Source organism: Sus scrofa, chromosome 7, assembly GCF_054392235.1.
Source record: "Sus scrofa isolate SSC_HxYL_T2T_F1_AM1 chromosome 7, Sscrofa_HxYL_maternal_Yorkshire_Landrace_v2.0, whole genome shotgun sequence".
Lineage (NCBI taxonomy): Eukaryota > Metazoa > Chordata > Mammalia > Artiodactyla > Suidae > Sus > Sus scrofa.
Genome location: NC_139389.1, coordinates 38,989,881 through 39,015,573, shown reverse-complemented (window position 1 = coordinate 39,015,573; position 25,693 = coordinate 38,989,881). Strand labels below are relative to the sequence as shown.

The following is a 25,693-nucleotide window of genomic DNA, read 5'->3' as shown; positions in this document are numbered from 1 at the left end:
ACAATAGGAACTTCCTGAAAGTGCTAAATCTTAGCCAGTAGGAGCTCCAGCCATTCTAAAAAAAAATTTTGGCTGCATCTGTGGCATAGGGCAGGTCCCAGTCCAGGGACTGAATCCAGTTCACATCTGCGACATATGCCACAGCTGTGGCAATGCTGGGTCCTTAACCCACTGCACTGGGTCAGCTATTGTACCCAAGTGACCTGAGCCACTGCAGTGGGATTCTTAATCTGCTGCACCATGGCAGGTACAATATTATTAATTAAACTACAGACCTTACTTTAATAATTTCATGATTTTCCCACTAATGTCTCTTTTTTGCCTCCAGGATCTGATCCATAATCCCGCACTGCATTTTGTTGTTATTTCTCCGTAGTCTCCTTCAATCTGTAAGTCTCTCCTTGCCTTTTATGACACCGATCATAATATTTTCTCAATGAGCAAGCCAAAGCAATTTCTTTAAAGGAAGAATGAAGTCTGAAGACCTACACTATCTGATTTCAGGTCTATCTATAAAGGAAGAGTATTAAGGATGTGTGATAATTGTGTAAGGATGTGGAGTTCCCGTTGTGACTCAGTGGAAACAAACCCAATTAGTACCCAGGAGGACTCGGGTTTGATCCCTAGCTTTGCTCAGGGTGGGCTAAGGATCCAGCATTGCCATGAGCTGTGGAGTTTCAGCAGCTTCTCTGCAGCACCAGGACATAGGTTCAATCCCCAGCCCAGCACAGTGGGTTAAAGAATCTTGCTGCCACAGTTGCGGTGTAGGTTGCAACTGTAGCTCAGATCAGTTCCCTAGCCCAGGAATTCCATATGCTGCGGAGCAGCCAAAAATGAAAATAGGAGTTCCCATTGCGGCTCAGGGATAACGAACCTGACTAGTATCTATGAGGACTCGGGTTCAATCTCTGGCTTTGGTCAGTGGGTTAAGGATCTGGCGTTGCCGTGAGCTGTGGCGTAGGTCGAAATCGCCGCTCAGATCCCAGTTGCTGTGGCTGTGGCACAGGCCGGCAGCTGCAGCTTCAATTCGACCCCAGCCTGGGAATTTCCATTTGCTGCAGGTATGGCCCTAACAAGCAAAAAAAAAAAAAAAAAAGAAAAAGAAAAAGAAAAAAAGAAAAGAAAGAAAGGAAGGAAGACAAAAAAATAAGCAAATAGAGGAGAAATCACACACTCTCGGCCCCATGGCAACAGATGTGGGTGAGGTGTGTGTGTGTGTGTCTGGGAACATATCGGCAGCCATCCTTCTGCGGATCACAAACTCACATGTTGCCGTGTGAGCTATAAATGAAAATTCACAGCACAGATGGCCCTTTTGAGGAGGTTTCTTCAGGAGGAGGGAGGTGACATGCTACAGGACTAGGAAGCTATTCTAGATAGTGTCTGCTGAGGATGTCTGGTTTAATGTTGTCACAGCCAGGGCCTCCCTGTTCCTGTACCTGGGCCCTGAGACGGTGCCCTCCACCCTGTTCCCAGAGCCACAGGCATAGAGGTCGCCATGCAGCCATAGAGGGCACTGCTCCCCAGGACTCCTTCCACTCCCTCTGTGACCAGGAGATTTTATTCAAGACTCTAGGACCTCAAAAGGAAAGGACCTGCAACTAGAACATCTCTGCAAGCCACAGTTAATTCGCTTCCAATCTGGGGGAACCCCAAGGGGCCCCTGGGGACCTAGTCCTTGACTTCCATCTTTAGCAGAAGCACTCCAGATCTTAGAGCTTCCTTAAAGTCGGTGGTTCTCAACACTGATGGCTTTCAAACTGCTGTAGCCCTTACCCTTGTTCACCAGGAAACATGTATAAGAACATCCTTAGGACTTCCCATTGTGGCACAGTGGAAATGGATCCAACTAGGAACCATGAGGTTGCAGGTTCAATCCCTGGCCTCATTCAGTGGGTTAAGGATCTGGTGTTGCCGTGAGCTGAGGTGTAGGTCACAGACGCGGCTCAGATCTGGTGCTGCTGTGGCTGAGGTGTAGGGCGGCAGCTGTAGCTCTGATTAGACCCTTTTCCTGGGAACCTCCATATGCCTCGGGTGTGGCCCTAAAAAGGCAAAGACAAAAAAGAACATTCTTAGCAGCCTTACGTATAAATCCAGGAAACAACTTAGATGTCCACCAACTGGTAAATGGATAAACAAATGCGGTTCAGCTTCACAGTGGAATGTCACTCTGAGCAAAAAGGACAAACCATAGCTACGACATGGGTGCTCGTGGACCTAAGGATGGAGACGGGAGGGGAGCCAGACCCAAATGAATACGTACCATGGTGACATCAAATGCTTTCACTGGCATGTGGAATCTGAAAAAAGGACAGAATGAACTTCTTTGCAGAACAAATACTGACTCACAGACTTTGAAAAACTTACGGTCTCCAAAGGAGACAGTTTGGGGGTTGGGGGGATGCGCTGGGGCTGTGGGATGGAAGTCCTATAAAATTGGATTGTGATGATCATTGAACAACTGTAAATGTAATAAATTCATTGAGTAATAAAAAAAGAAAGAAGGAAGGAAGAAAAGAAAAGAAAAGAAAAAAGAAAAGAAACCAACCAGTATCCATGAGGATGCGGATACGATCCCTGGCCTCACTCAGTGGGCTAAGGATCCAGTGTTGCTTCGAGCTGCAGCATAGGTCACAGATGTGGCTCAAATCTGGCATTGCTGAGCCACAATGAGAACTCCACTCCCTCCTAATCTAACCCAGCTCTCTCCATTAGGACAAATTCTGAGCTCTTCATCTAAAATTATCCTGGGGTTTTTTTCACCAGCGTGTCTCAGGTGCAAATGCAACGAAATCTAAAACTGAATTCATCTCTCATAAACAATTTAGCAGTGTTTCAGATAAATCAAAGCATAGCTTATCGAGGAAGTGATGTTGAGATATCAGCTAACTCTTTGGAAGGAATATTTTTACATCAGGAGAGCTACTCCAGGAGGATGAGATCAAAACATAAACAATTTAGTTACATAAAGACTTTGAGGGAGTTCCTGTTATGGCTCAGCAGGTTAAGAACCCAACTAATTTCCATGAGGATGAGGGTTCGATCCCTGGCCTGGCTCAGTAGGTTAAGGATCCAGCATTGCTCTCGGCTGTGGCATAGGGTGCAGATGGGGCTTGGATCTCATGTTTTTGTGGCTGTGGTACAAACCAGTAGGTGCAGCTCTGACTCAACCCCCAGCCTGGGAACTTTCATATGTCTCAAGCGCGGCCCTAAAAAGAAACAACAACAAAAAAAGACTTTGAATATTTTTGTAGGTGAACTGGGGAGTCATTGGAGGGTTTTAGGCAGAGGAGCAACGTGGTGAGGTGCAGGCAGGCTCACTCTAGCTACTGTCAGGAAAGAGACCTGGAGGCTCGCATCTCAGGACGCTGCATTCCTATGTTGCTGCTGGCAAGTGGAGCAGTCACCCCTGCTTTCAAGATCTTCTGTGTGTCTTTGATGTTCCGCAACTTCATTCTCCTATGTTTAGGCATGGATCTGTTTTTATCTATCCAACTTGGGATCTGATGATCTCAGTGAATTTGAAGTATCTTGTCTTCCAAGAATTCTGGGGGCTACCCTGACAGAGCCTCTGTCACACATTGTCTATTATTTCCTTAGGAGACTTCTCATAGACGTGGACTAGACTTTCCTCCTCTGTCCTTCAAACTGCAAATCCTTTCTTTCAACTATCCCATCTCTTTTCACCTCTGGCCTACACTGTAAACATTTTTTTCCACGTCTATCTTCCATTTCATGACTTTTCTCGTCAAGAGTGTCAAATCTATTGCTTATTCTTTTTTTAAATTGTTTTAAATTTTAATCATTTTAGTTTACATTACCAGGAATTTTACTGCATTCTTTTCCAAATCTTCTTGACCAGTCCATAGATTAAGTTGTTCCTTGTCCACAGGTTAAAGCTTTTATTTTTATTTTTATTTATTTTTAAAGTTTTTTTTAAATGTCTGAAAACATGTTGAGCTTTTTAAATTTTAATTTTATTTATTTTGCTTTTTAGGGCCACACACACGGCATATGGAAGTTCCCAGGCTAGGGTCATATCAGAACTGTAGCTACCAGCTTACACCATAGCCACAGAAATACCAGATCCGAGCCATGTCTGCGACCTACACCACAGCTAATGGCAACGCCAGATCCTTAACCCACTGAGCGAGGCCAGGGATCAAACCTGCAACCTCATGGTTACTAGTAGGATTCGTTTCTGCTGCACCACTATGGGAACTCCTAAAATTTATTTAAATTGTGGCAAAATATATATAACATAAAATTTACTATCTTAAACTTTATGGAGTTCCCACTGCAGCTTGGTGGGTTAAGAGCCTGACTAGTATCCATGAGGATGTGGGTTTGATCCCTGGCCTCACTCAGTGGGTCAAGGATCCGGTATTGCTGTAAGCTGTGGCATACATAGGTCGAAGATGCTGCTCAAATCCCACATTGCCATGGCTGTGGTGTAGGATGGCAGCCACAGCTCCAATCCAACCTCTAGCCTGGGAATTTCCATATGCTGCGAAAGTGGCCATAAAAAGAAAAAAAATTCAGTAGTGTTAAGTAATTCACATTGTTTTGTGATCATCCTCCAGAGGAACACTTTTCATCCTGCAAAACTGACAAACACATGTTTTTAAACAGTGAAATCACAAAAACACTTGAAGAAATTATAGGTGAATATTTATATAATGTTGAGACGTGGAATGACTTTTTAAGCATTGTGCCAAAGCCTGAAACCAAAAACTGATGTTGCGGTGAGGATTCCATTCCTGATCCAGGGAGCTTCCACATGCCGAGAGCTCAGTTTAAGAAAAAAAAAAAAAAGAGGAGTTCCCATTGTGGCTCAGTGGTTAACGAATCCAACTAGGAACCATGAGGTTTCCGGTTCAATCCCTGGCCTTGCTCAGTGGGTTAAGGATCCGGCAATGCCGTGAGCTATGGTGTAGTTTGCAGATGTGGCTGTGATCCCCTGTTGCTGTAGCTCTGGTGTAGGCCGATGGTTACAGCTCTGATTAGATCCCTAGCCTGGGAACCTCCATATGCTGCAGGTGGGGCCCTAGAAAAAGACCAAAAAAAAAAAGTGAAACTTCTTCAAAATGCCATAAAATTTTTAAAAACTAGGAGAAATCCTTAAAAACATGTGACAAAGAGCTTACTATGGTTTTAAAGGGTGATTATGTAAATAGGAATTTCATATTAATAAGAAAAAAAACCTCAATAAAAAAACAGGTAATGGAAATGAATTTTTTTAAGGGCCACACCTATAGCATATGGAAGTTCTCAGACTAGGCATGGAATCAGAGCTTAAGCTGCCAGCCTACACCACAGCCAAAGCCACACCAGATCTGAGCAAATTTTTTTTTTCTTTTTAGGGCCACACCTGCAGTATATGGAGATTCCCAGGCTAGGGACTGAATCAGAGCTACAGCTGCCAGCCACAGCCACAGCAACACCAGATCCGAGCCGCGTCTGTGGCCTACACCACAGCTCAAGGCAACACTGGATTGAAGACCCACTGGACAATGCCAGGGATCGAACCCTCATCCTCATAGATCTTAGTCAGGTTCGTTAACCGCTGTGCCATGAAGGGAACTCCTTGGAAATGAATTTTTAAAGAAAGAACAAAAATGCCTAAAAAGAAAAGAAAAAAAAATGTTTAACCACAGAAGTAATCAAGAAAAGCAAATCAAAAGAACTATGAGATTAATATTTATGTATCATACTGACAGAAATGAATATCCAATGTCAGCAGGGTTAATAGGGAGTGAGCCTTGTTTTAACACCTGACCAAAATATAATTGATAATGCCTTCCAGAAGTCAATGTGGCATGTGTCAAAAACTTAAAAATGTGTGCTTTATTACTCAACAATTACACTCCAGGAATTTGTCACAAGGAAAATATTGGACAAAGGTGTGGATAAGTACGTGGCATCGTTTATTATAATAGTGAAGGATTTTTAATATATATATCCAACCATGGCATTGATTAAACCATTCATCAGCAGACTACTATGTAGTCATAACAGTTGCAGGCAATGACATGAAAAATTCGTGGAAGTTCCCATCTGGCTCAGCAGGTTAAGAAGCCCACTAATCTCCTTGAGGATGCAAGTTGCATCCCTGGCCTCACTCAGTGGGTTAAGGATCCAGTGTTGCTACAAACAGCTGCGTAGGTCCCAGATGCAGCTCTGATCTGGAATTGATGTGGCTGTGGTGCAGGCCGGCAGCTGCAGCTTCCATTCCACCACTAGCCTGGGAACTTGCATATGCTACAGGTGTGACGGTAAAAAGAAAAAAAAAATTCATTATGTATTATTGGGAAAGGAAAAAACAGGTTGTCAAACAGCATATCATGATGTACACACAAAACATTCCGTTTTTGTTAAAAAAATATATAGATTTCCTATGAGTCTGGAAGAATGTATACCAAATTGTTAATAGCGATTCTTTGGTCGATAGTATTCTACTTTTATTCTTTTATAATTGTTATTACTGTTGTTTATTTTTGTCTGAATGGTCTCTTTTTCCCGCTCAAAGAGCATATATTACTTACATAATAGTAAGTTAAATCACCGACAGGAAACAAAGAAAATAAATGAGTAGCGCACTTGCAAAGGGCCTGCCCAAGCATAAATGGCTATTTATCGACAAAACCCACAGGTTCAGAAGCCGGCCCCAGCGGTTTCCACGTGCGTGCTGTCAGGCTTCTCAGCGGCTGCCAGGAGCCGCCAGTCTCTCAGGCACTGCCGAGGCCACCCCAGGCCGCGCGAGGGTCCTGACAGGGGGCGGGGCGAGGCAGCCCGGAAGAGACGCTGCGCCGCGCATGCCCCTTCCTTTCTAGCTCCGGCCCCGTACGCAGTAGCCGCCGCGGTGAGTTCCTCTGGAGTCTGGGTTCCATCGGCCCCCATCCTGGCCCTCTGGCTGCTGTAGTCGCTGTGCTTCCCCAGGCGTGGGGCGGAGGAGGCCCTCTCCCGCTCCCCGCACGGCCATTTCCGAGTAGTGAGAGCGGCCAGGGGCGCATTTCGCAGGGCAGTGGGATTCTGGCTTGCGAAGATTGGCATCCCATGGCGGGGGCGGAGGAAGGGAGGATCCGGCTTGGGAGGCTGTCGCTCCTGCGCGCTTTTCCTTCGGGGCAGAACTCCGCACTCCGTGCTGCGTCCTTACCCGGCCCTGGAGCTCTAGCTCGGGAAGAGAACGGTAGGCTGAGAAGGCTCTATCCCTTTGGTTTGGGGTCAGTGGCCTGTTAAGGGCCGAGGGCTTTCCTCTGGGTCCCTCGCGCCATTCCGCACTAGGTAACCGTGGTTGAAGGTGCCGAAATAGTCCGCGCGTGCAGGAGCTGCGCCCCCTTTCCACCTTTGTTGTGAGAGCGAAAGTCCGGAGCGAGTATGTGCACAACTCCCCCCGCCCCTACAGGTTTATTTTTTAATGTTTTGGCAACTTCTCATCTGAATCGTTTTTCAAGGGTGGAGGAGGGAACGAGTAATTGTTAGGGTTCCCTTCTGTGGAGTTTGAATCCTTGTTTACTGTTTTCCACAGATTTTATTCCATTGAACAGTGGTTATTGTCGTTTCGGGATGATGGTTCCTGGCCCTTGGCCACATTGCTCAGAAGTTATTTATTTATTTATTTATTTTGTGTTTTGCCATTTGTTGGGCTGCTCCCGCGGCATATGAAGGTTCCCAGGCTAGGGGTTTAATCGGAGCTGTTGACACCAGCCTACGCCAGAGCCACAGCAACGCGGGATCCGAGCCGCGTCTGCAACCTACACCACAGCTCACGGCAACGCCGGATCGTTAACCCACTGAGCAAGGGCAGGGATCGAACCCGCAACCTCATGGTTCCTAGTCGGATTCGTTAACCACTGCGCCACAACGGGAACTCCCCAGAAGTAATCTTGATTATATCGCTTCCTTCTTGCAGATGCTGATGCCCAAGAAGAACCGGATTGCCATTTATGAACTCCTTTTCAAGGAGGGAGTGATGGTGGCCAAAAAAGACGTGCACATGCCGAAGCACCCCGAGCTGGCGGACAAGAATGTGCCTAATCTTCACGTCATGAAGGCCATGCAGGTAGGCGTGGGTGCAGATGGAGGGATTTTCCATGGTGTTCAAGGCAGATTCTAAGGAGAGGTCAGGACAGCCAGAGCAGCTTGATATCTTGAAGGGCTGTGAGGTAGACACACCCTGAAAACTTGTCTGTTGTGCAGTTTAGCCTCCCCTTTACACTGCATTTCTAGCTTCCAGCGTCTAGTTGGGTTTTAAACTGTAGTTTTTTTTCTTACAGTCACTCAAGTCACGAGGCTACGTGAAGGAACAGTTTGCTTGGAGACATTTCTATTGGTACCTTACCAACGAGGGTATCCAGTATCTCCGTGATTACCTCCACCTCCCCCCTGAGATTGTGCCTGCTACCCTGCGCCGCAGCCGTCCTGAGACTGGCAGGCCACGGCCCAAAGGTATAGTGTAGTGTCCCCAGCACCTCCGAGGACCTGCTCTGAAATTGCTCTTTCTGGGCTGAGGGGCATGTGAGAATCTGGGGGTTTTGCGAGATGGTCTTATAATATGCCATTGGAAACAGCTTTTGAGGGACTCTGGCATGCAAACCTCAGGTCAGGTCATGGAAACTTTGATGGAACTGGATGGACTCAGGTCTAAAGGCCATCTCTTGGAGTTCTGTCGTGGCACAGTGGAAACGAATCCGACATGGAACTATGAGGTTTCAGGTTCGGTCCCTAGCCTCGCTCAGCAGGTTGGGGATCCAGCGTTGCCATGAGCTGTGGTGTAGGTCAGACTTGGCTCAGATCTGGCGTTGCTATGACTGGTGTATGCCAGCAGCTCCAGCTCCAGTTAGACTCCTAGCCTGGGAACCTCCATATGCCGTGGGTGTGGCCTTATAAGGACAAAAATATTAAGTAAAGGTCATCTTTTGATGGCATTAAGTGCAGAATATTAGTCTAAGAGAATTGAGGAATTTTCCAGTAGAGCAAGGTTGTGCTCATTCCCCAGAAGTCCAGAGCAAAGCTGTTTACCACATGTGAAACATATGAAGGATTTTCCAGAGGTTCTTGGCAATAGGAACAAAAATAATCAAAAGTCAAGTAGAGGAGAACAGGATCTAGAGAGAGTGTGTGTTTGTGGTGTGTGATAGGCTGTTTTGTGGGGGGATTACCTTCTGACTCAGGATCATTGCCGGCTCACAGATGGCACTTGTAAAGGTTATGATTTCCTTTCCTTAGGTTCTGAAAACTTGTTATAGAAACTTTGTAGGGAGGAGCAATTTGTGGATTTGAGTGAAGAGATGGAATGTAGAGATTCCTCAAAGCATGGTCATCTGACCAGGTTCCCTGGGAAGAGACTTGGTGGAGCTTAGGAATCTTAGAGTTGGAGAAGCTCCCTAGGAGATCTGGTGGTCAGGTAGGATTACGTGCCTTTAGAGCAAAGGTTCTTCACTGCATCTTGACACCTTTGGGGGGCAGGTCGGTTCTGATGCTGTTGTTTGTTCCCACACAAGCAGTGATTTGCCACAGGTAGGGCCTGGTTTTCATTTACTTTAGCTACTTCACTACAGATTAAATTGTATCTTTCCTTCTTTTTTTTTTTTTTTTTTTTTTTTTTTAAAAAAAAAGGTCCAGGAAGTTCCCACTGTGGCGCAACAGGGTCGGTGGTGCTTTAGGAACACTGGGACACAGACTTGGTCCCAGGTTCAGTCTCTGGCCTGGCACAGTGGGTCACAGATCAGCATTGCTGCAGCTCGGGTCTGATTCCTGGCCTGGGAACTCCATATGCTGCAGGGTGGCTAAAAAAGAATAAAGAATTCGACTGCCCAGGAGAGGGTTCCATTCCCAGCCTGGTGCAGTGGGTTAAAGGATCTGGCATTATTCCTTGGCCCAGGAACTTCGATAAACCATGGGTGCAGCCGTTAGAGGGGGTTTCTTGCTGTGGCACAGTGAGATCTGCATCATGTCGGGAGCTCTAGGACATAGGTTTGATCCTCAGACTGTTACAGTGTGTTAAGGATCTAGCGTTGCCACAGCTGCGGCATTGGTCACACCTGCGGTTGAGATCTGAGGCCTGGCCTGGGAACTCCGTATGCTGTGGGGTGGCTAAAAAATGAATTGAAAAATTAAAAGAAAAAAAGTCTGGGAGGTCTCTGGTGGTCTCATGGTTAGGACTTAGAACCCACTGTGGACCAGGTTCAACCCCTGCTCTGGGAACTGAGATCCGGCATGAAGACTCTGCAGCCATCCCCAAAAGTCCATACTCTAATCACGTGAACTCTCGATTAATTTTCCAGGGTAACAAAGTAAACTAGCCTAATCTTCCAGTTTATGAGACTGTTTTTAAGGTAGCTTTTAAAATCTGCCTTCATATATTTACATCCCACAGCCTTGCAGGGGACTAGGAGAAGCCCAAGGGGAGGGGACTAAAGGATTCTTGGTGGTCTCCGTGTTTCTGTGCTTACCTTGGGGATGTGGCTTGCAGCTTATGGTACTTGTTTCCTGTTTGCACAGAAAGTTTTCCTCTTCAAAGATGGGTTAAGTTCAAAATTTTGACCTTTCAAATGTTTGTAGAAATGGCTGGATTTCTTAATTTGCCAAGTACTTGAGGTATGTGGGTTTTTTTGTCGTTTTTTTTTTGTCTCTTAGGGCCACACTTGTGGCACATGGAGGTTCCCAGGCTAGGGGTTGAATTGGAGCTGTAGCTGCCAGCCTATGCCACAGCCACAGCAATGCCAGATCTGAGCCGTGTCTGTGACCGACATAGCTCATGGCAATGCCGGATCCTTAACCACTGAGCGAGGCCAGAGATCGAACCTACATCCTCATGGATGCTAGTCAGATTGTTTCTGCTGAGCCATGATGGGAACTCTGGAAATAATGTATATTTATTTTGAGAAATACAATGGGAGAAAGCAATCCTTTTGCAGATATATGATATTTTTTAGTTAGGGAGCAGGCCCACACATGCAGAAGTTCCCAGGCCACAGCAGGGACAATGGTGGATCTTTAACCTGCTTGGCCATCAGGAAACTCTACATATGACGTTTTAATTAAGATGTGAGTTTTTCTAGGCCTTTGAGGAGCCAGATGTCCATGATGACAACTTTCTAACGGGCTGTTTTGAGTGTAGATGTTCCTGTCCCCATTAACCATCATAACTACGTTGCCCAGTGGGAATGGAGAACAGTTCTAGTTTTCTTGCCTTGTGTTCATTGTATGGTTTAATTTTTGTAGGTCTGGAGGGAGAGCGACCTGCACGATTCACACGAGGGGAAGCTGACAGAGACACCTACAGACGAAGCGCTGTGCCCCGTGAGTATCTGGGTGTTGTGGTAGAATCTTTGGATTCTGCCCTGGCTGGGATTCAGTCCTTGAGGATCCCAAGGTGACCAGGAAAGATCCTTGGTTTCAGTCTCAGATCATCTCCAGCTGGAGTCCTTTGTGCTTCCTGCCTCATGCCAGGGATGGGGATTAGGAGGAAGGCCTCTGAGCAGGGGACACAGAAGACTTGAGGTGTGTTAACTAGAGCAAAACTGGAACCTCTCAGGAAAGCAGTATGCTTTTCTTTGTTTTGTGGTTTTGTTCCTTGTGGTACGCCACTTGAAGGCAGGGCACACTCATTACCTTTGTTGTTTTATTGCAAAAATAGTGCAACATCTTGTTTTTAAATAGCAGGCACTTGCATTTTCTTCCTGGAACAACAGGTGTTTGCTCATTCAATAGATACGTACTGAGTGTGGTATGCCAGACGTGATTCTACCAGTTGGGGGGCTAGTAATATACTTGAGGGACAAAAGGGCCTTCTCTTGTTGAACTTGTAGTTTAGGAGTAGGAGATAAGCAAAATCACATGTATGTTGTGTCCATGGTGTGGGTGCTACAGGGGAAATTTAAAGTGGGGGGATGGGTGTTGCAGTATTTGATGGGGTTTTCAGGGAAAGTTCTGTAAATGTGAGGTTGAGGTGAACATCTGAGGTGGTGAGGCTGCTTAGGGGAAGAGGCTTCCAGGTAAATGTCCTATGGGGGAGGCACCTGGCTTAGCAGAACAGAGGTTAGTGGGAGAGTCCCGTGAAGATGTGGATGTCATAGCTCTGGGTTGGACTTGAGATTTTAATCTGGATAAAATGGGGATCCACTCAACTTGTTTTAAAGTGACTCTTTCCTTATATCGCAATTAAACAGTTACTTGTGATATAAAGGCAAGGTGTGAAAGAATTTTTACCAACTTGTACCACTCTTGCCACCTCCTCGTGCCTGATTCTTCATAGGTGAAATAGAAGTGAGCTCTTGAGTTAAATAAATACCTTACAGGATCGTAGGAAAGTTCTTCCACCAAACGCTCTCAGTTCAGAGAAAGTTCATGGTTGCTCTTAGAAGTTGTCGCCTGGGGAATGGGTCAGAGAATGTGAGTCCCCAAGGTGGGGAGTGAGAGATTGGATTGAACAAAGGTTCTGAGATGGGAAAGGTAGAGTGGCTTGCTGGTCAGAAAGGGCGTAGCCTGAAGTGGGCTGAAAGGAGGCTTGGATTCGATAAGATCTACTGAAACTACTCACTCCTAGCCCTCCCACTGCTGCCCCTCAGGTGTGCATTTGTAAAAATTCCTAGTGGTCACGCTTAAAGCAATTAGAGATGATTTATGTGGATGTTAACTTTTAAAAACCCACTGTATTTTATTAAAATGTTATTTTAACATATAATCTGTATAAACATCAATGAGATAGTTTACATAAGTCTCGAAATCTGATAGGAATCTTGGACATGTCTCAATTTGGACTAGTGGCTGCCACTTGAGACAGAGCAGGACTAGTTCTTTCATCGTGTTTGCCACTTTCCTGCAAGATTGGGTTGGGTGACTTGTCTGCTTATTCTCTAGTCCATTGGATCATGACCATAAATCGATTTCTTGTTCCAGCTGGTGCTGACAAGAAAGCCGAGGCCGGAGCTGGGTCAGCAACAGAGTTCCAATTTGTGAGTATCCCCTTATGCTCCTCATAACAGTTACCCCTCTGCTTGTAGCCCTTGGCGTTTACACATCCAGGAATGCCCAGTCCCAATCACAAAATCAAGTAGGTTGGAGTCACAGTATACAAGCTTCTGAAAATATATAATTACTGAAACGAGCCTCACAGATTAATACTGCACGAGGCATAGTGGTGATTTCTATTCATTAATGGCCGTCATCACCCCCATGAATTCGTTTTCATGAACTATAAAGTGCTCAGCACAGTCATGGCAGATCACTTCTGGGACAGCAGCTGTCTGGCAGGTCTTGACAGCACGCGATTGTTCTCTGAGGTCTCCTTTGTAAAAAGGTGTGTGCGGGGGTTCCCGTTTTGGCACAGCGGAAACAAATCTGACTAGGGACCATGAGGTTATGGGTTTGATCCCTGGCCTTGCTCAGTGGCTTAAGGATTTTGTGAGTTTTGGTGTAGGTCACAGACTCGGCTCGGATCTCACGTTGCTGGGGCTGTGGTGTAGGCCAGCAACAACAGCTCCAATTAGACCCCTAACCTGGGAACCTCCATGTGCCACAGGTGTGGCCCTAAAAAAGGCATTAAAAAAAAGAAGTGTGTGCGGCAGACAAAACATCATGTCCTTTTACTGGGTGCTTCCGTGTCTGTGTATGGGCACACTGTTCATGTTCCCAGTTTACAAATGAGGAACCGGCCTAAGGTGTGAATGTGGCCCTGTAGCCTGTAAGAGCCATGGCTGGGATTTATGGCCTAGATTCTCTGAGCCCTGATATTTGGGGGCCTCTCCAGCGAAACAGGTCTGTGGGATACCACTAACGCTGGCATCATGTGCTTTTTCTTGCAGAGAGGCGGCTTTGGTCGTGGACGTGGTCAGCCTCCTCAGTAAAGTTGGAAGAGATTGTTTTGTGTTGAATAAACCTGTAGCCAGAGAAGACCGTTATCTCTTGTGCCCTGTTTTGTTTGCATTGTGTATCCTGAACAGTAATGGTTTAAAGATCAGAATGTTAATGGGATAAGACTGGATTGGTTCAGGGAGTTGTCCTTAGGCAGGGTGACATCACTTGTTGCTCTCAGAGCTGCATTACATGACTTTACCTGGGCCCTCTTTGTTCCAGCACATGGCTAGAGTCAGCTCTAGGGCGGTTACGCTTCTGGGAGGTGGTTGGAAAGCTGGGCGTCTTCACCACACTAACCATGCAGGCTCACGCAGCTCTGCGTGGTGGGAAAGAAAATTGCTGTATGGTGGTCCTGGAATTACTGATCTTCAAAGCTCAGGGTTTACAAGAATCGGGAGAAAACAATGCACAAAAACATAAGGGCTGCCCAGCCATCCCCTGGGTTTTTCATCTTTGTAATCAAATAAACACAGGACAATTGGAGTTTAGCCTCCTTGAAAACAGAAAATGCACTATCTGGTTTTTCTGGAGTCTGTCATTGGTGACCCAGCTTATGACTTGAAGACGACACAGTGAGTCTTTGGGTGTGGCCAAGTGTCATCTTTTAAGTACCCACCCAGAGAGTTTCTTGAGACCATTTCTGCAATCCTGCACTGCCAACACCAGGTGCCTGGTATAGTGCTAAGCCTTGAAGGTGCAGTCGAATGAGAGCTGCAGGCCAGTTTGGTGGGTGAGGTGCCCACTTTGGTTTGCAGATCAAACTACCACTGCCTCTGGTTGCAGTGAACACACACTTCCTTCGCGGGGTCAAAGGTATTTGAGGCAGCAAGTCTGAGTCAACCAGCAGGCCCACCATGGTAAGGAAAGCTAACAAGACTGATAGCTAATAGAAGTGTATCTTCCTATGGGATTTGGGCATTTCGAAATCATTCGTGGGGTACTATGGGCCCAGCTTGGTATGGGAAGGGAGGAAGGGAAGCTGGTAACTGATAAACTGTAAGTGGTTCTGGGCTGGATAGTAACCACCTGTTTCAGTCCTGAAAGGCAGTTCTAGTTTAGGCCACAAGATGGCAGCCCTCAGCAACCCTGAATGTGCACTTAGAGTCCTGGGGGGTGAGCTTTGTATTCTGAACCACCAATGAGTAGAAGCTTGCTTTGGCAGGAGGGGGTAGTGTTGGGGGAAGCTGTTTCAGAGCAGCCTTGGCTGCCTTGCCAAAGATTGCTTTTTATCCAATTTTTCTGCTGGCTCAAGCCATGTCAAGTGGTTTGCCCGTGTTCACACGCCTTGTGATTGTTTAACCTGGATTCTACTGTGAAATGTTAGCTCTCAGCTTTTCTGCTTCCCATCGAGGCCAGCAAGCAAGCAGATGGGTTTCCTCTATGGCCTTGGTGATTTTCCTGGCCCTAAAATGTCACTCTTTGCCAACCCTTCCCCTCGTGATTTGAATTGGTTACAGAGAGTGTTCTTTAAGATCCCCCATGGACTCTGGGAAAACGAAGAGGTCCACTAGGTAGAGTCAGATCCTGTGGATAAAAGTACACAGATGAAAGTGGTTCTTGCTGCCTGCCAGAACCTTGGCAGGTAAATTGAATGGCCCCTGGCATGGAATTGCTGTTTTAGGGATCAGTGTTGATAAATGCTCTGGTAAACAGGTGGCTTGAAATCTGCCTTCAAGGACCTCATTGTCTAGTTAAGAAAGCAGAACTAAAGCTATACATTGAGTCCATAATGCCAAATACTGTGTACGTGGCCTGTTAGTGCAGACTGAAAGGCAATGCCAGGCTGGGGAGTGAATGGAGGCTGGAGCGACCCAGAGGGTGGTCTGTGGAGCAGGGGAGTGGGGAGACCAGTCAGGGCATCTTGAAGTTTGATTGGAAAATGATGTTGGATGGTGTCAGGTTACGAAACAGATGTGAAGAATTAAGGTTTTTTCAAAATTCCCTGTTGGCCTAGGGGGTTAAGAATCTGGCGTCACTACTGTGGCACGGGTTCTGTCCCTGGCCAGGGAACTTCAACATTCTGTGGGTGCGGCCAAGAAAAGAAAAAACCAAATGGGGAGTTCCCATCGTGGCTCAGCAGTAACAAACATGACTAGTATCCATTAGGACGTGTTTTCGATCCCTAGCCTCGTTCAGTGGGTTAAGGATCCAGTGTTGCTGTGAGCTGTGGTGTAGGTCGCAGACACGGCTCGGATCCAGCATTACTGTGGCTGTGGTGTAAGCCGGCAACTACAACTCCAATTCAACCCCTAGCCCCAGAACTTACATATGCTGCTGGTGTGGCCCTAAAAAGACATTTAAAAAAAAAAAGGAATATCACCTCTGAGTGATATTTCCTGACAGATCCCACCGTACTTCAAAGTCCAGTAAGCTGTTCTGTGAGTGCCCTTGCAGTCAGCTTTAGCAGGCTGTGTGGGAACTGCTCACACGTGTCCATTTTCTCTGACTTTGAGCCTAGCTCAGTGCCTCACACATGGTATCTCTGTCGTTCACTGCCTCACTCAGTGGTTTAAGGATCCAGTGTTGCCATGAACTGTGGTGTAGGTCACAGACGAGGCTTGGATCCCGTGTGGCTGTGGTGTAAGCTGGCAGCTGTAGCTTTGATTCAACTCCTAGCCAGGGAACTTCCATATACCACAGGAGGTGAAGCAAAACAAAACAAAATTGCAGTATCTGTGAAGCGCTGTAAAATGAGATACGCCTGTATTTAGATCGGATCGATTTTTGATATAAGTATAAGCCCATGAAATCAAGATAATGAGTTGTAATCCCTTAGCCCACCCCAGGCTTTCTGACTGGTGATCTGCTTTCAGTCGGTATAGGTTAGTTTGCAATTTCTAGTTTTATAAAAATGGAATTATACAATATGCACCTTTTTATGACCGACTTCTTAGCAACATTGTTTTGAGAGTCATCAGAGTCATTGTATGTATCAGTAGTTCCTTTTGTTGCTAAGTCGTATGCCATTGTGTGGATATAGCACGAGTTTTTTGGCCACACCTGTGAGGTATGAAAGTTCCAGGGCTATGGATCAAATTGTGGTTGCATCTGCTGCCTACACTACAGCTGACAGCAACGCTGGATCCGAAACACATTGAGCAAGGCCAGGGATTGAACCCACATCTCACATAGAGAACATCGGGTTCTTAAATCTGCTGAGCCACAATGGGAACGCCAACTTTTTTTTTTTTTTTTTTTTTTTTTTTTTTTTGGCCACTCCATGGCATATGGAGTTCCTGGGCCAGGAATCAGATCAGAGCCATAGCTGCAACCTACATTGCAGCTGTGGCAAATCCAGATCCTTTAACCCACTGTGCCGGGCCGCAGATTGAACCTGTGTCCTGGTGTTGCAGAGATGATGGCAATCCCATTGCACCACAGCAGGAGCTCTGATAAAGCACAATTTTTAGCCCATTTACCTCTTAGTGGGCATTGGGGTTGTTTCCACTTCTGGCTATTGTGACTAATGAACATTCATTTTCATTTGCGTGGACATATATTTTCACTTCTCTTGGGTATCTATCCCTAGGAATGGAGTTGCCATGTCATATATTAATTCTGTAACATTTTGAGGAATGGCCAAACGGTTTTCTGAAGTAGCTGCATTATTTCTCATTTCCCACCAGTAGCATATGAATTGCAGTTGCTTTCATCTTCATCAATACTTGGTCTGTTCAGGTTGTTCTAACAGCTGTGAGAGTTGGGATTTTATCCTGTACATTGATGGTGAGCCAGTCAACAATAGAAAGGTGAAGACTGGTGCAGTCAGGAGTGCTGGATGCCTGGCAACTACTTGAAACCCCTCTGCAGGAAGCAGTGGAGTGAATCTGGGTCTGTGGTGACCACACTGGGGCACTGAGTGGTCATGGGTAAACCACCCAGTCAATAGTGCCCACAATACACATTCAGTCTGCTAACGGGAAGGGGAGGGGGGAAAATCCATCATTTGATTGCTCAGTTTTAGAAAGGGAAACTAGGACAGAATGAGGGCATTAAGGGGGGAGAAATGAAAGGAATTGTTTAAAAGTTACAGCCCATAGAAAGCCTGGAGCCCATTTCTATTAAAAGTGCTTTATTGGAAGCCCGTGATAAATGCATGGCACAAATCCAAAAGAACAGCCACTTGAAAAATAAGGCCTGCATGGTTTACTGACATATCAAAGAGACCATTGTGAGGACAAGGGCATCTTTAAAAATAAATAAATATTAAATGGGAAAGGATACCCAGGCTGAGGGAAGAAAGAGACTTCAAAATAGAGCAAACTTGTGAAAGCTACAAATCAAATGGCATTAAAAAATTCTAAAGACTACCAGCAAGAATTGTCAAAGTAAATTGTTCTAGTTTCTTTAAGCACATGAAAAGCAGGAGGTCAGTTTGAGAATCTAGGGTCATCGGTTCATTAATGTGCAAAGGGCTGAGGGGTGGGGAGAGATGAACAGTCAAATGACCCAGTGACATCTTTGTCTCCATCACACAGAGACTTCCCCTTCTGTTAAAATAACTAAGAACTCATATATGATAAACATAAGCGTGTAACAAACCACCATATACCTGCCACCGAGTTTCAACAGGCATCGACGTCCTGCCAGTCTTGTTACACTGATCCCTGTACGCACTCCCCTCTTACGCCTAACTTGATTTTTTTTTTTCTGGATGCATCTGCAGCATGTGGAAGTTCCTGGGCCGGGGATCAAACTCTTACTGCAGCAGTGACCCAAGCCACAGCAGTGACAATGCTGGATCCTTAACTGCTAGGCCACCAGGGAACTGCCTGATTTTTTAAAAGCCAAGTTTATTGAGGTAAAATTTATGTAGCGTAAAATTCACCCTTTTTAGGGGTATAGTTCTGAGTCTTAATAAACATATAGGCGTGCAAACACTGCCACAGCAAAGTCATGGAACCTTTCCATCACTCTAAAAAGCTCAGCCATGCTGCCCCTTTCTCATCAACACCCTGATAACCAGTGTTCTTGGTCTCCATAATTTTGCCTTTTCCAAAATATCAGGAAATTGGAACCATACAGTTTGTCCTCTTTTGTGTCTGGCCTCTTTTGCTCAGTATTTTGAGATTTATCTGTGATGTTGCCTGTATAGTTTATTCCTTTCTGTTGTTGAGTGGAATTCCACTGCGTGGATATACTACAGTTTATTCATTTTGATTTTCTTTATTATAGGCATTTTTGGTACCACTGACATTGAAATATACAAATCCTAGAGTTCCCGCTGTGGATCATCAGGCTAAGAACCCGACATAGTGTCTGTGGGGATGCGGGTATGGTCCCTGGCTTCTATAAGTTGGTTAAGGATCCAGCCTTGGAGTTCCCATCGTGGCACAGCAGAAATGAATCTGACTAGGAACCATGAGGTTGCAGATTCAATCCCTGGCCTCGCTCAGTGGGTTAAGGATCTGGCATTGCTGTCAGCTGTGGTGTAGGTCTCAGACTCGGCTTGGATCTGGTGTTGCTGTGGCAGTGGCGTAGGCCGGCAGCTATATCTCCAATTAGACCCCTAACCTGGGAACTTCCATATGCCGCGGGTGCAACCCCAAAAGCTCCAGCATTGCCTCAAGCTGCGGTGTAGGTCACAGATGCAGCTCAGATCTGGTGTGGCTGTGGCTTTGGCGTAGGCTCAGTAGCTGCAGCTGTGATTCGACCCCTACCCTGGGAACTTCCATATGTCTCAGGTGCAGCCGTAAAGAGGAAAAATAAAACACACACCCCAGAGTTCCTTGGTGGCCTGGCGGGTTAAGGATCTGGTATTGTCACTGCTGTGGTGCAGGTTCCATCCCTAGCCCAGCAATTTCTGCATGCTGCAGGCACGGCCAAAAAAAAAGGATATGCAATCCTAACAGAGAAGGATTACATAATAAAGATTTTTTTTTAATGTTAAAAAAAAAAAAAAAAAAGGAGTTCCCGTTCTGGCTCAGTGGGTTATGAACCCAACTAGGATCCATAAAGTTTCGGGTAAGATCCGTGGCTTGGCTCAGTGGGCTAAAGAGCCCGTATTGCCGTGAGCCATGGTGTGAGCAGACATGGCTCGGATTCTGCATTGCTGTGGTTATAGTGTAGGCTGGCAGCTACAGCTCCAATTCGACCCGTAGCCTGGGAACTTCCATATGCCTCGGGAGAGAACCTAAAAATACAAAATAAATAAGTAATAAATAAATAAAACACATCCTTCTCCCAGCTGATGTGAGTGACTGCTTCTCTACCAGTTATGGCTTTAGTCATGTTCATTCTGCCTTCCTTCTAGGAAACGTTTTTTAAGATATCTAATCATAGAATTACCCTGCTTCCTAACAGCATCTAATCCTGAAAAAAGCCCTGTTTTCTTAAAACCTCCTCCAAATCACCGAAATTGTTTTTAACACCTTCTTCCTGAGACACTGTGTGTTTCTCTATGGTGTGTTCTCCATCGTCAAAAGGAGCAGGAGTTCCTGTCGTGGCACAGCAGAAACAAATCCGACTAGGAACCATGAAGGTTCGATCCCTGGCCTCACTCAGTGGGTTAAGGATCCAGCATTGCAGTGAGCTGTGGTGTGGGTCGCAGACACTGTTGGTGTGACTGTGGTGTAGGCCAGCAGCTGTAGCTCCCATTAGACCCCTAGTTCAGGAACCTCCATATGCCAGGGGTGTGGCCCTAAAAAGCAAAAAACAAAAACAAAAACAAAAAACATAACAAAAAAGGAGCAAAAATCCCAACTTGTTCAACTACAGGTATGTGCTTGGGTTTAGGCTGGAGGGCACTGATGCCCCTATCAACACCAGAACATTTCACTTTCCTATAAAATTTCATTATGTCTCTTCCCAGTTAATCTGACCCCCATCACAGATGGACACTGTTATTTGGCCATTATGAAGAAAGCTGCTGTGAACTTTTTGGACAAGTCCTTTTGGGGACATATGTTTTCATTTTTGCTAGGTGTATTAGTTTCCTATTGCTGCTATAACATATTTACACTCATTGAGTGGCCTAAAACAACACAAGTTGATCATCTTACTGTTCTGGGAGTAAGAAGTCCTAACTGGGTCAGCAGAGCTGTGTTCCTCTGGCTGCTTTGGGAGAATCTGTTTTCTTGCTTTCTCCAGCTTCTGAAAGCCACCTGCATTCCATGGCTCCTTTCCAAAATCTTAATGCCAGCATCTTTATAAATTAAAAAAAGAATAAGTATAGTTGATTTACACTGTTGTGCTAATTTCTGATGTACAGCTAAGTGATTCAGTTGTACACATTATCTTTTTTATATTCTTATCCATTATGGTTTATCCCAGGAAACTGAATACAGTTCCTTGTGCTGCACAGTAAGACCTTATTGTTTAATCATTCTAAAGGAAATAGTTTGCATCTACTAACCCCAAACTCCCTGTCCTTCCCTCCCCCTCGCCCTCTTGGCAACCACAAGTGTGTTGGCTGTCTGTGAGTCTGTTATAAATTTGTGCCATATTTTATTTATTTATTTTTCTTTTTATTGTGAATCCTAACTTGATTTTTTTTTTTCCTGTCGTTTTGCCTTTTCTAGGGCCACTCCCACGGCATATGGAGGTTGCCAGGCTAGGGGTCCAGTTGGAGCTGAAGCTGCCAGCCTACACCAGAGCCACAGCAATGCCAGATCCAAGCAAGTCTTCGACCTACACCACAGCTCACCGCAACACCAGATCCTTAAACCCACTGAGCAAGGCCAGGGATCAAACCGGCAACCTCATGGTTCCTAGTCCGATTCGTTAACCACTGAACCACAACAGGAAATCCTGTGCCATATTTTAGATTCCACATGTAAGTGATATATGGTATTTGTCTTTCTTTCTTTCTTTCTTTTTTTTTTTTTTTTTTGCTATTTCTTGGGCCGCTCCCGTGGCATATGGAGGTTCCCAGGCTAGGGGTCGAATTGGAGCTGTAGCCACCGGCCTACGCCAGAGCCACAGCAACGCGGGATCTGAGCCACGTCTGCAACCTGTACCACAGCTCATGGCAATGCCGGATCGTTAACCCACTGAGCAAGGGCAGGGACCGAACCTACAACCTCATGGTTCCTAGTCGGATTCGTTAACCACCGCGCCACGACGGGAACTCCTATTCCTCATATCTTTTTTGTGAAGTCTCTATTAAATCTTTTTGCCCAATTTTTTTAAAATTAAACTTTGTCAATTACATTTCCAGAAAGCTGGAAAAGACAAAATAAAATTGAGTACTCAAAAATTAAACTTTTAGGATTCTTGTTGTGGCTCAGCAGAAATGAACCCAACTCGTATCCATAAGGAACCGGGTTTGATCCCTGGCTTTGCTCAGTGGGTTAAGGATCTGGCATTGCTGTAAGCTGTGGTGCAGGCAGGTCACAGACGTGGCTCAGATGTGGCATTGCTGTGGCTGTGGCGTAGGCCAGCAGCTGCAGGTCTGCTGTGACTCCTAGCCTGGGAACCTCCATATGCCACAGGTGTGGCCCTAAAAAGAAAAAAAATATAAGTGGAATCATACAGTATGTAACCTTTTGGTATTGGCTTTTTTCATTCAGCATAATTCTCTGGAGATTCATCCAGATTGTTTCATGTTTCAGTAGTTTATTCCTTTTTATTGTTGAGTAGTATTCCGTGATATGAACATACCAGTTTGGTTAACTATTCACTATTGAAAGACATCTGGATTGTTGCCAGGTTTTTGTTTTTTGTTTTTCTTTCTGCAGCTGCACCTGTGGCATATGGAAGTTCCTGGGCCAGGAGTCGAATCAGAGTATGCCACATCTCTGACCTAGCAACATCTATGACCTACGCCACAGCTTGTGGCAATGCCGGATCCTTAACCCACTGAGCGAGGCCAGGGATAGAACCCTCATCCTCACAAGGACAATGTTGGGTCCTTAGCCCACTGAGCCACAATAGGAACTCCTGTTGCCAATTTTTGGCTATTACAAGTAAAGCCTCTATAAACATATTTGTACAGGTTTTTGAGTAAACATAAATCTTCACTCTGCTAGGATAAATGCTCAGGGGTATAATTGCTGGGTTTTGTGGTTATTGCATGTTTAGTTTAAGAAACTGCCAGGCTGTTTTTCATGGTGACTGTACCATACTACATTCCCACCAGCAATGTATGAGTGATCTAGTTTTCCTTCATCTGTGCCAGCCAGCATTTAACTTCAGTCCCTGTTTCCATTCTCATAGGTCTGTGGCGATATCTCATTGAGGTTTTAATTTGCATTTCCCTAATGACCAATGACGTTGAACATCTTTTCATGTGCCATCGGTATATCCTCTTTGATGAAATATCTGTTTACATCTTTTGCCCACTTTCCATTGGATTATTTTTGACCATTGTATTTTATTTTTGACCATTTTATTTTAGAGATTAGTTCTCTGTCATATATGTGGATTTTTTTTTTTTTTTTTTTGGCTTTTCCAGGGCTGCACTCGCGGCGTATGGGGGTTCCCAGGATAGGGGTCCAATCAGAGCTACAGCTGTGGGCCTACACCACAGCCACAGCAATGCCGGATCCTTAACCCACTGAGCAAGGCCAGGGATCCGACCCGCAACCTCATGGTTTCTAGTCGGATTCAGTAACCACTGAGCCACGACAGAAACTCCCATATATGTGATTTAAAACCTCTTCCTGGGAGTTCCCATCATGGTGCAGTGGAAGCAAATCCGACTAGGAACCGTGAGGTTGTGGGTTCGATCTCTGGCCTTGCTCAGGGGGTTAAGGATCTGGCGTGGCTGTGGCTGTGGCGTAGGCCGGCGGCTACAGCTACTATTCCACCCCTAGCCTGGGAACCTCCATAGGCCACGGGTGCGGCCCTAAAAAGACAAAAAATTAAAATAAATAAATAAATAAAACAAACATCTTCCAGTCTGTATCTTGTCTTTTCATCTTTTTTTTTTTTTTTTTTTTTTAGGGCTACACCCATAGCATATGGAGGTTCCTAGCTAGAGGTCCGATCAGAGCTACAGCTGTGGGCCTACACCACAGCCACAGCAATGCCGGATCCTTAACCCACTGAGCAAGGCTTGGGATCCAACCCGCAACCTCATGGCTCCTAGTCGGATTCATTTCTGCTGTGCCACAACGGGAACTCCTGCATCTTCCTAACAGTGTCTTTCACAGCACAGAATATTTAAATTTTTATGAAGTCCAATTTATCAATTTTTTCTTTCATAGATCTTGTTTTTGCTGTCAAATCTAAGAAGTCTGTCTAGAAGTTCCTGTCATGGCTCAGCGAAAATGAATCCAACTAGTATTCATGAGGAGACAGGTTTGATCCCTGGCCCTGCTCAGTGGATTAAGGATCCAGCATTGACATGAGCTGTGGTGTAGGTTGCAGATGTAGCTTGGATCCTGTGTTGCTGCGGCTGTGGCATAGGCTGGCATCTGTAGCTCCAATTTGACCCCTAGCCTGGGAACCTCCATATGCCACGGGTGCAGCCTTAAAAGCAAAAAAAAAAAAACCCCAAAATCCAAAACCAAAAACATTACTGAGCTCTTATTTTGGACAAAACCCTGTGCTCGGAGTAGAGATATCAAGGTAAATGACACAGTGCTTCCCTCAAGGAGCTGACAATCTAACTTGCTTATTATCGTTACCTTGGTGTACTGAAATCTGGAATGTCATTTGCATTCTGCTCTCAACCTTATGAAAGTGGCAGATAGTACAGTGGAGTTGTCTAACCACTGGGATAACGCATAATTGTACTCATATGACTTTTCTGGGAAGCTTTTGGCAAAAGGCAAAAAAAAAAAAACAAGAGCCGTAAATATGTTCCTACCCACCTTGACCCACCTCTGGGAATTGATGTTGAGCAACTAAGTCAGGGACAAGGATTTATGTACAGGGATATTCACTGCTGTTCTAATAAAACAGAGGACACAATTTAAGCTTCTAACAGTAGGGAAATGGTACATCCCTATGATGGACTATTAGGTAGTAATTAGAAGTAGTATTAAAAAAATCTTGGAGTTCCCGTCAGAACAGTGGGAACGAATCCGACCAGGAACCTTGAGGTTATGGGTTCGATCCCTAGCCTTCCACAGTGGGTTAAGGATTTGGCATTGCTGTGAGCTGTGGTGTAGTTAGAAGACGCGGTTCGGGTCCAGCATTGCTGTGCCTGTGGCGTAGGCCAGCATATACAGCTCCGATTAGACCCCTAGCCTGGGAACCTTCACATGCATGTGGCCCTAAAAAAAAAAAAAAAATCGGGAGTTCCCGTCGTGGCGCAGTGGTTAATGACTCCAACTAGGAACCATGAGGTTGCGGGTTCGGTCCCTGCCCTTGCTCAGTGGGTTAACGATCCGGTGTTGCCGTGAGCTGTGGCGTAGGTTGCAGACGCGGCTCGGATCCCACGTTGCTGTGGCTCTGGCGTAGGCCGGTGGCTACAGCTCTGATTAGACCCCTAGCCTGGGAACCTCCATATGCCGTGGGAGCGGCCCAAGAAATAGCAAAAAGACAAAAAAAAAAAATCTTGATGACATGGAAAAGACCAGAGAAAAATCAGGATACAAATTTCTACAGAATGTGCTGAAAGAAGTCCATAATTTAATTTTTTAATAAAAACTACTGTATTTTTCAAATTTTTGACAATGTGTATGTTAAAAGTAATTCTGGAATCAGACTTTCAGTTTTTCTTTCTTTTCTCTCTTTTTTTTTTTTTTAGGGCTGCACCTGCAGCATATGGAGGTTCCCAGGCTAGGGGTTGAATCAGAGCTAGAGCCTCTGGTCTATGCCACAGCAATGCCAGATCCGAGCTGCATCTGCCACCTATACCTCAACTCATGGCAACACCGGATCCTTGACCTAGTCAAACCCACATTCTCATGGATACTAGTTGGGTTCATTACCCCTGAGCCAC

General features: G+C 45.5%; 1 protein-coding gene and 1 long non-coding RNA gene across 3 annotated transcripts in view; one reads left to right on the top strand and one right to left on the bottom strand.

Moving 5' to 3' along the window:
- The first annotated feature begins 6,768 nt into the window (after positions 1-6,768).
- RPS10 (ribosomal protein S10) lies at positions 6,769-14,368 on the top strand. Of its 2 annotated transcripts, none has more exon segments than NM_001444640.1 (6): positions 6,769-6,862; positions 7,913-8,062; positions 8,277-8,448; positions 11,227-11,304; positions 12,904-12,959; positions 13,809-14,368. In NM_001444640.1, coding segments are annotated over 5 exon segments (498 nt in total). In that variant the 5' UTR covers positions 6,769-6,862; the 3' UTR covers positions 13,851-14,368.
- Positions 9,691-25,693, bottom strand: part of LOC146401507 (uncharacterized) — a 71,435-nt gene continuing 55,432 nt past the window's right edge. Inside the window, exons 3-4 of the long non-coding RNA XR_014810069.1 lie at positions 25,243-25,362; positions 9,691-9,707 (exon numbers count right to left, since the gene is read on the bottom strand). This is a non-coding gene — a long non-coding RNA (uncharacterized LOC146401507). The remainder of the gene's footprint in view (positions 9,708-25,242; positions 25,363-25,693) is intronic.